Genomic DNA, 10,941 nt, shown 5'->3' with positions numbered 1-10,941 from the left:
TTGGCTCTCTACCACCTTATTAACCCCTCTAAGGTCTTGTACCAGGCTATAACCCCTCCCAATACTCTTCTTTACAGGAAAGATGGGACTGTTGGCGACACTTGCTGTACGAACTAAAATTCCCTGCTGTAACTATCGCTCAATTATGGGATAAACCCCTAATTCTACTTCCTGTTTTAATGGGTACTGGGGAATTTTTGGAGCTTGCCTACCACTTTAGCACTTTAGATTTACCATTACGGGACTTACTTTTGCCATTAATCCAGTGTCCTGTCCATCCTTGGTCCAAAGCGAATCTGGAATTTGGGATAACATTTGATCTACCAGAGATGGATTTTTACCTGAACCAGTAGAGTGATACATTATCCTTTGGGGAGTGTCCAACATATCCCTCACCTCGTACACAACTCTCTCTGGGATATCTAGAAATATCCGGGGTACAATATATGACACATATGACAATATATGACACATCCCATCTTACATAACAAATCCCTTCCCAGTAGGTTAGTAGGAGCCGCTGCTGCCAGGAGGAAAGAATGCCTGGTATGCAATGGCCCGATAGTGACCTCTGTGGATGTTGTTAAAGGATAATGTTGCACTTTACCCGTTACACCCATTGCAGGTACTGTCTTGCTGGTTACCTGTAAGTTAGCGGGAGATTTTATCACTGACCTGGTCGCCCCTGTGTCTACAAGAAAAGGATGTTTAGTACCAGCTACATCAACCATCATCACTGGTTCTTCCCTAGTACTTCCAGTTAACCTGACTATCTGTAGACTACAGGTATGACCTGACCCCTAGCGTTGACTCTCACCCTCCAATACAGCATTTACGGCTACAATTGGAGCTGGTGACTGCTGAAAATTCCCTGTACTCTGTGTATATGCCTTATGAGGATATCCAGGTACTCCCTGGTTAGGGGGTCCCGCCCTCTTCACTTTACAGTTCTTACTTAGGTGTCCCAACTGATTGCAGTTGAAGCACCTTCGTAAATGGGGTGGTTGAAAGGGTTGTTGTGTGGGTTGAGAGGCAGGGAAAGATTGTGGGTGTGGATAAGGAGCTGGAGGGTAATATGGTGGTTGTGGATAGTATGGGTTTTGTGGCTGTGTGTGATAAGTGGGGTAGGGTAGTGTTTGTGGTGGTGCAGGATTGGTGAGGGCGTGTAGCTGTGCAGGTTCATGTGTGTCTGGTGGTTGTGATGGTATATTCATTCCTTCTAGAGCTTGAATACTAACAGCCATTAGCTTCTCGCTCTGGGTCTCTCTCTTTTTAAGGATGTTCTTATCATGTTCAATAGCAGATTCTATGAGGGTGTCTACAGTGAGTCCCCTCCAGCCAGGTAGTGAGGTCTGAACTCGGGTCTTTAGGTTCTCTTTTAGACCATCCATAAGTACAGTGATGATCATTCCCCTGTGATGAGTGCTATCTTTAATATCCTCTATCCCAGTGTACTGGGTGATAGCCTGCAGAGCTCGGTTACAATAATCCTCTGCAGATTCACTCTCTTTGTTTTATGGTGAAAATTTTGCTCCAGTTAACTACTACTGGAAAATATACACCCAATTGAGTTATAATAATGCGGGTAATGTTACCTTGGTTAATTTCGTCTGTTAAGGGAACATCTCCATCCAATATACAATCCGTGATAAACTTTGTCACGTCGGTATTGCGTGGAAGACAAGCCCTTAACACCACTCGCCAATCTTTATTGGTTGGCTCGTGAGCACTACCCAAAGTTTTCTAAAATCTTTGGCATTTGGCTAATTCCTTTTTAGGATCAGGGAAATCATTAATTATGGAATTTAGCTCTGCTCTTGTCCAAGGACAATGCATCGCTATCTCCCTTGTAGGCACTACACCGTTCGCATCCGCATTCCCATTCGGAACAGTTATTATCCGGATGGGATGCAGACCGACTGCACTGCTACTTTTGACCTTATTACCTGGCTGGGGATTTAGTCTATTACTGCTACGTATATGATTAACAACTTCATGTACGGGTGCAGGGGATGTTAACACTTCCTGTACTATCCCTGATGGAGATGGGGCCACCACTTGTGCTTGTTGTGATGGAGCATCTAACATGTGTACAGCATGGGAAATGGCAGACATAACAATAGGCTCATCATCCGCATCATAAACATTTTCTTTATGATTACTTAAGAGAGGGTACAAGTTACTTGTTACATTTTTATGGGTATTTACAACAACCGTACCTGCACCCCCATCCGCATAGGGCAGAGGTGGTGGTGACCCACTGGGAATACCTTCCACAATGCTACCTTGCTGCACGTGCGCGCTATTTCACGGCGCGCATGCACCGCAGTTTAGCGCTGTGGGTGCGCTCTCCTGTAGCTTGCTCACAACGCTAGTTTGCGCCGCGTGCACACCTTTAAGCCACGCATCCCCCTCATGCTGCCATAACTTTAAACATTCGTTATATTTTACCTTTTTCATTCGAGAACGCACCAGACTGATGTGATTTCGGACACTGTTCAATACATCCTTATCAAAGCTACCAATTCTGGGAAACGGTCTAACACTCTTTATCGTCATCTTAAACCATACATCACAGTACCTAGTTGCATAAGCACCGTACCTAGTATGCATAATATGTCGTGCCGACCCAAGCGGCGCTTCCAACAGCAGCACATCATCTAACATCTCTACCGTTTGCTTGGCCCCCATACTGGGAGAACCCTAAGCTTTTCAATAAAGATTTAAACTGGTGAAAGACAGTCAAGATACTTTCACTTACCTGCGGACGATATTAACAGGATGCGCCCACACACCTACCCTTTTCAGTGATTTCATCCACCCTCTACCCAGTTCACAATCACAATTTAGCCAAAACTGTGCGGTTCAATTACAATGCTCAAATAACCCTAACTGATCACTGAATACTGTAATCACACTGAGAGCCGAACCTACAACAAAGACAACAACTACACCTGCTTATGTGTATAGACTGAGGTATCTACTACCGAGCTACTAGGTCATCCCCTTGCGCCTAGTCCTGAAGGGTCCTACGATACCCTTAACTAGGGAACAGTTGTCCCTATCAACAAATACTCACTGTTACACACCCTTTTCCTGTGCAGGAATATACATGTTTTCCCAGACTATGGCAACACTGATCAAGATGCTTACAACAATGCTTATCTATCAATGCACTCTCAACGGCTTTGTTCAAAACACATGGCAGCAATACCGGAAGCACGTATACGCTATTGTGCGACTAGTCGCATACACAATAATGCGATGAAGGAAAACAAACTTTTTCCTCCCTCGTCCCTGGATTCTTAATCAGCGCTCCTAAAGCCAGAATAACAGGTAGCGGACTCTCAGCAACACAGTGGTAGCAGATTTCGAAGGCACAATGCGTTCTCCTGCTATGGCGCCTCCACCCTTTTGCTGAGAGATCGCTACCGAGTGTTAACTAGTGACCGGTAGCCGCTAGCGTGATTTCAGACTGTGAGTCCCCAACTATCGATTCCTGCCTGTCTATACCTTCTAAGAATCGATTCCTGCCTATACCTCCTAACAATGGGGGTCATTCAGACCCCCTCGTGAGCAGCAGTACGCTAGCAAATGGGTCGATGTTCCCCCACTGCACATGCGCACGACGGAGGGAGCTCCGGCGTGTGCATGTGCGAGACCCGGCGAGCGACGGGCTCTCCATCGCTCCGGGTCTCGCACCAAAGGGGGCGTGCTGTCGATGTTGATTGACAGCACGCCCCCTTTGGTGGGCGTGCCGGGGGCGTGCCTGCCAGCCAAAGGCATTCCCATGGGAACGCCTACCGTCTCAAGCCGGCTCCACTGACATCACTAGTGATGTTAGCAGGAGTGATTTTGGCTCTGATAGAGCCAAAATCACTCCAGGGCTTGCGGCAGCGAGACCCTACCGCAGGGTCTCTGTCGCAAGCCCAATGGTCGCGATGGTCAAGACCATTGCGACCATCATCATGGACGCTCGCTATAGCTGTGGGTGGTAACCCACAGCTATGCGAGCGTCCATGAGGATGCTCCAAAAAAAGGTAGGAGGGCCCTGATTCAGAGCAAGCGCTCTGGTCAGAGCGTTCAGCTCTGAATCAGGCCCAATATTCCTTCCTATACTTTCTAAAATTGTCGCTATACAGCGTTATGAGACGCACAAGAAATAAATGCTTTCAGACTTTGAGTGTGGTTCCAAAGCACAAAAAGATATTATTCAATATAAAAACAGATAGTTACACGCTGTGATCTAAATACAATTAGCGCAAGTAAATCATACAGACCCAAGGTACAGTTGTTACATATGCACGCGCTCTGGACCCAGATACCGGCATCAGCAATAGAAACCTCCATCAACAGCACAGCAAGAAGACTCCCGACTGGGATCAGAGAGCACACATATATAATCTTACAGGGATAGGCAATACAATAGAACAGATTGGCATGATTTCATTGGTTCACCGTCATGATGCTTCTGTTACAGGATAGTTCATAGGTTAATTCAAATGGACACAAGTCAGCCTCCGACAGCCCTTTGTGTCCTTTTTCCCGCTGCATGCTAATCTAAGCTGCTAACATTACAGAGTACATTTTAATGTTTTAACTCTCTATAGTCCATAATTTGCAGACGCATGTTGCGATCTTCTCACCGATGATACCGGAAATCTGTTGAGACACAGTGGATCAGTACAACACCAAACACGGTCTGCTTATCATGTACTAAACCTTGGATATCAAATAACCTTTATTTCACAACATTAATCATTACTGAATAAACCTTGAATATTGCCTTTTAATGTTAAGGAACCTTTTATGTAAGTGTGCAGTGTGTAAGTATTGGGGAATTGGGAAAAGACGCTAGTTAGCGCTGTGCGACTACGTGTTTGTGGAGTACACCATGATATGTGTTTTGCAGGGTTAATCATTTCATATGTTTTAGTGACTGTCTGTATTTGTATGGTGAGGACTTTTAACTTCTTTCTATTGCGTGGGAATCGCACGACGCTAAATAATAGCATCGCTGTATGTACTTTTAATGGCGAGTTTCACTAAAATGGCGCTGGGCGGCCAGTCGCAAAATGGCGTCTCATTGCCATTCGCAAAATGGCGTCGTCCTGATCTAATTTTAAACCGATCCTGTCTCAGCCAATTATCCGGCTTCGACATAGTAATGCCCCCTGCAGCAGTGCCCCTATAGTAATGTCCCCTTCAGCAGTGCACCTATAGTAATGCCCCTGTAGTAGTGCCCATATAGTAATGCCCTCATAGTTATGCCCCTGTAGTGCCACTTACACAACAACAAAAAAAAACCAATACTTACCTTAAACCCCGCTCCTGCATCCGCCGCCGGCCGGTCTGCTTGGCTGCTTCTCGGAACTATGGGATGACGTCTCTCCCATAGTGCCCGTGGGGAGAGGCAGAAGCTGGAGTTCAGGAGAGAACTCCAGCCTCCGGCTACCATGGCGCTGCAGGGAAGGAGCAGGGTCCCCTCTGGTAATAAAATCTCAGCGGGCGTCCAGCTTGGAGCCTCCCTGCGGCGCCGGGCTGGAGGACACTGGTGGTGGGTACAGCGGCGCACCCAGGCATGTGCACCTCCAGCCAAAGCTCCCCCCTTATTGCGGCCCTGCAACCAGCCATATTGGACAGATAATCTTATAGTGTGTACCTGGCTTTATTTTTCCAATACGCTTATTTGCACCTTCCACCGACGACCCAGTGATTCCTCTGGACTCCAAAATCAAGACTGCATTTTGCCCAGACGCACAGTACTGGCCACCTCCCATCTCTCCAGCCACGGATCCACAGCCAAAACCACCGCAAGTCATCTCGCTTAAAGAATTTTGACCTCGAAATCTAAGGTCTGGTAAATATTCCTAACGGAAAACGGCCTATCTGGACTGATACCTTACATTCCTAGGACTTTGGCTACGTGGGTACGAGCCAGACCTGAATTCACTGTTCTGCACTAGTTTATTGCTGTGTATAATTCAATGTTTGCTAATTAGCTTTTTTAATATTGACCTTTTATGTGGAACATTTTATTGCTTTTTTTTTTTTATAAATGTTTGAATCATTACTGATCAGTTGCACCATTATATTTACTGAATATCTATATTTTTTTTTGGTAACATACATTTTATTTGTAATACTAGTTAACCTTTAATAGTGCTGTATCCTTATTCCTACTATTGTGATATGCTACTTTGCTGAGTGTTCTAGAGCCTGATTCAGCAAGGATCCCTATTGCGATCGCAGCTGCGATTACGCACGCAATTGCAATGCCATACGCAGTCTAACATAAGGATGCCCCCCTTACCTTACCCTCCCCCCTAGTATCCGTAATACTTAGCAAGTCTGCAAAACTATCGGTAACATCGCGCACAATAGGAGCCTCACGCACACTTGCACAAGGTCTGACTTTACTCAGGAATTAAGGGCCTGATTCAGAGCCGGACGCTCTGAAAGAGCGCTCGCTCTGAATCAGGACTGGTCTTTTTTTTTTTTAGAACGGCCTCCTGGTCGCTCGCATAGCTGTGGGTGACCACCCACAGCTATAGCGAGCGGCCAGGAAGATGGTCGCGATGGTCAAGACCATCGCAACCATCGGGCTTGCAACGAGACCCTTGTGGTAGGGTCTCGTTGACGCAAGCCCCAGAGAGATTTCGGCTCTAACAGAGCCGGAATCTCTCCACTGACATCACTTGTGATGTCAGTGGGGCCGGCCCCAAACGGTTGGCATTCACATGGGAACGCCTCCGTTTGGGCAGCCACCCCCCCCGGCCTGCCCACCAAAGGGCCCCCCAAAACTGGCCCAGCTAAGCCACCCCAGGGCACCGCCATAGTAAGAAAAGTGCAGTGTAAAAGAGATGGTTAAGAGCAGCCATTGCTGCATATAAAGAATGAAAATAAAAAAGTGAAATACATGTATAATAAACAAACAGTGAAGGGTTAATATGTGTTATAAAAGAATAATGTGTTATAATGCGGTGCCCTGAAACAGATCAACCAAAGCAATCCAGGGGGACCCATGCCGCAAAAATTAACCAAAGTTGCACTACAGTATATAACTTGTAGGACTTACCTAGAATTGTGCCTAATACCAGTGTGCATATTCATTACAAGACTCCTTGCTTTTAAACCAATAAGGAAGGGTGCTAGTCCAGAATGAGGGCGTCTCCTTTCCCTCAGGTGTGCAATAAAGCACATTAAATGGAGTATATGGGAAAGATTCCTGGACTGCACACCCTGAATATATATAATGGTAGGTGCTACCTGATGAGACTAATTGCAGGCACAGAAACAGACAAATGTCAGGTGCACAACTCCAAATTATTGATAATATATAAATGCAATACAATTTTGCAAACAATAGAGGTTTTTTGCATAATCATGGCCAAGGTTATGGGCCTACCCACCATATCCAGGTAACCTCTTTAATGTGCTTTATTGCACACTTGAGGGAAAGGAGACGCCCTCAGTCTGGATTAGCACCCTTCCTTATTGGCTGGTACCTTATCACTTTTCACTCTAAGACCCTGAGACCTGAAACGATAAAAGCTATCACATATAAAAGTTATTTTGGTCGGTGTAGTGTTTAGCATTCCTGGATCTCAGGGGTCCTGGGTTTTGATCCCCACTAAGCAGGCTGTGTGTATGCCTGATTTGCGCGCTCCAGTGATCACATGCGATATCGTGTGTTTGGCAGTGCTGCGCGGCCAGTCACATGATATCGCATGCGAGGCTGTAAATATTAAGGAAGGACGGAACAGTGATCGTTCCGTCGTTCATTAAATCTTTTAAGTGTGTACCGGCAATCATGCGATGTCCAGGGTGAAGGCAAGTCGTTCAGGTGTGCACCCACCTTAAGGCTCTCTCTGTGTGGGTGATGTTCTTCCCATGTTTGCGTGGGTTTCTTCTGGGTACTCAGAAGACGCTGATCTCCAGGGTCCTGTTTTTCTTGGGCTCCCCGGTACTTTTGTGGTCTGAAGGCATGCAGTCCCACTTCCCAACAGAATCCCGACTCCCCCCACCCCTTAGCAGAGAGCAGGTTCCTCATGCAATCACGCTCCATCGAGACTGTGCAGCATGACATAGCAGCACCGTTTATATGTGACCCTGTGTGTTCTCCCTTCTGTACCAAACATAAGGAAAAGGTTTCACATGTGACCCATAGTCTCACATTGCCCAGCAGCTGTTTCCCTCCCCGCAGTTATGTAATTATATACCCTGAAGAGCGAGGCACCCTCCTGCACTCAGGGACGGGGAATGGGCAGTGTGTGGGGGTGAAGGGGCACGATGACAGCATTACGCAGCGGAAGGCATTGCCATGATGAGACGAATCGCTGCTTGGATCTCCCAGTGGGGAGGTCAAAAAAGTTGGCAAGTGTGCATTATAAACACATACCTATCAACGTACTCAGGGCCTAAATCATTACAGATCGCAACTGCGACAGCTTACCTATGCATAGCAGTGCGTGAAGGCTATACTGCGATCGCACTCAGACTACGCAGAGCACGGTAAGCCATCACAGAGTGAGTGACAGGTAGTCAGTGTTTGGGGGTGGTGACGGGGAGGGGGGGGGGGTCGGAGGAACGCAGGCGTGCCTGTCCGTTTGGGCACCGTTGTATGGGCGTGCAGAACTTAGCCATTGGGACGGTATACGCAGCCTGAGTACTCACTGTGTGCGACGAGGTTAGCAGCTTCTAAGTAAGGTCAGGGCTGCTGTAATTGTGCTCGAGGGGCCGATGCTGCTCGATGTTTCCGATGTGTAAGCAGGACCGCGAGGTATTACGGATGCGAGATAGCGGTAGTGGGCGGCAGTGGGAGTCTCTATTTTGGCAGAGCGACGGCAGTGCCATTGTATTCATTAGCATATTTTCGCAGCAGACCTGCGTGCGATTAAGGAGATACGATCACAATAGCGATCCGTAATGACTCAGGCCCTGGGTGTACACTAATAACACTGCACTCACCTATGTGTTCTGACAAGTGCTTAGTAGGTGTTTCCTCTATCACGTCACTATTATGAAATCCATTTTTGTGTGTCATCCTTCCTTGTTTGTTCTTTCTGTTCTGCTCTGCGAAACTAAACAACATGACTTCCCTTCTCTACCCAGCAGCTAAGGTACGGTAACCTGGAGACTGTGAGAGTGCCAGGCAAACTGGGGCTGGCATTAGTGGCTGATGGATCAGTGAGCAAGCTGCATGTGTATCTGAGGGTGTACAGGATAAAGGGGGAGGCAGGGGGGGCTTGATCCGTGCTGTACATCTATACCCTAGCAGATGCCATTAGAACTAGTACTGTCCTCATTATGAATGTGGGTAAGAAAAGTGACATTTCTTTGTTAGTGCACTCCTGTATGGGACTAATTTGCTCCATGTTTCTTTGTACACAGCCACAATACTTTCCAAAAAGATATGTACTTCATCATTAAATATCTGTTCTATTGCTTGTATCATGTTACCGTATTTTGCCTGTTTTTAATGCTTAATTGTACACACGGGATGGGTACGGGACGTCGGCGCTCGGGATCCCGGTGATCATAATCCCGACCCCGGCACCCTGACAGGGTTAAGATACCGACACCTGTTGGTAGGTATCCTAACCATCTCCCTACCCTAACCCATCCTCCCCGATGCCTGAACCTAACCTCTCCCCTAGTGCCTAAACCTAACCTCCCCTCTCCCTCCCTGCACCCTAAACCTAACCCTCCTCCTTAGTGCCTAACCCTAACCCTCCCCCTAGAGCCTAACCCTAACCCATCCTCCCCGGTACCTGAACCTAACCTCTCCCCTAGTGCCTAAACCTAACCTCCCCTCCCCCTCCCTGCACCCTAAACCTAACCCTCCTCCTTAGTGCCTAACCCTAACCCTCCCCCTAGTGCCTAACCCTAACCCTCCCCCTAGTGCCTAACCCTCCCCCTAGTGCCTAACCCTAACCCTCCCCCTTAGTGCCTAACCCTAACCCTCCCCCTAGTGCCTAAACCTAACCCTCCCCTAGTGCCTAATCCTAACCCTCCCCTTAGTGCCTAACTCTAACCCTCCCCCTAGTGCCTAACCCTAACCCTCCCCCTAGTGCCTAACCCTCCCCCTAGTGCCTAATCCTAACCCTCCCCCTTAGTGCCTAAACCTAACCCTCCCCCTAGTACCTAACCCTCCCATAGTGCCTAACCCTAACCCTCCCCCTTAGTGCCTAACCCTCCCCTTAGTGCCTAACCCTAACCCTCCCCCTTAGTGCCTAACCCTAACCCTGCCCCTAGTGCCTAACCCTCCCCCTAGTGCCTAACCCTAACCCTCCCCTTAGTGCCTAACCCTCCCCCTAGTGCCTAACACTAACCCTCCCCCTAGTGCCTAACCCTAACCCTCCCCCTAGTGCCTAACACTAACCCCTCCCCTTAGTACCTAACCCTGACCCTCCCCCTTAGTGCCTAACCCTCCCCCTAGTGCCTAACCCTCCCCCTAGTGCCTAACCCTAACCCTCCCCCTAGTGCCTAACCCTAACCCTCCCCCTAGTGCCTAACACTAACCGTCCCCCTAGTGCCTAACCCTAACCCTCCCCCTAGTGCCTAACACTAACCCTCCCCCTAGTGCCTAACCCTAACCCTCCCCCTAGTGCCTAACACTAACCCTGCCCATAGTGCCTAACCCTCCCCTCATTCCCGCTACTAACTTCGGAATGCCGGCGCCAGGATTCTGACAGGTGTCGGGATTCCAGCGCCAGTATTCTAAGCACCGGCATCCCTGTGTCGGGATACTGAACGTATCCCGTACACACTTATGGCCCGTACACACGGAGTGATCAGACAACGATCAGATGATTGTTGTCTGATCGTCCTGCATGTGCTGGATGTTCAATATCGAACATCCAGCACATGCACCAACCCCCATACGGCTATAACGACCCGTGATCATCAACCAAGCTAACCTGGTCAATATCGACCATC

At 48.1% G+C, this 10,941-nt stretch overlaps 1 protein-coding gene across 1 annotated transcript in view; it reads left to right on the top strand.

Moving 5' to 3' along the window:
• The first annotated feature begins 9,049 nt into the window (after nucleotides 1-9,049).
• CFLAR (CASP8 and FADD like apoptosis regulator) overlaps nucleotides 9,050-10,941 on the top strand; it is a 99,961-nt gene continuing 98,069 nt past the window's right edge. The window contains exon 1 of the mRNA XM_088475501.1: nucleotides 9,050-9,122. Coding sequence (XP_088331627.1) covers nucleotides 9,093-9,122 — 30 coding nt within the window. The 5' untranslated portion in view covers nucleotides 9,050-9,092. The remainder of the gene's footprint in view (nucleotides 9,123-10,941) is intronic.

This window comes from Taudactylus pleione, unplaced genomic scaffold (genome assembly GCF_031769625.1).
Source record: "Taudactylus pleione unplaced genomic scaffold, aTauple2 ptg000173l, whole genome shotgun sequence".
NCBI lineage: Eukaryota > Metazoa > Chordata > Amphibia > Anura > Myobatrachidae > Taudactylus > Taudactylus pleione.
This window is presented reverse-complemented; position numbering and strand designations above follow the sequence as displayed.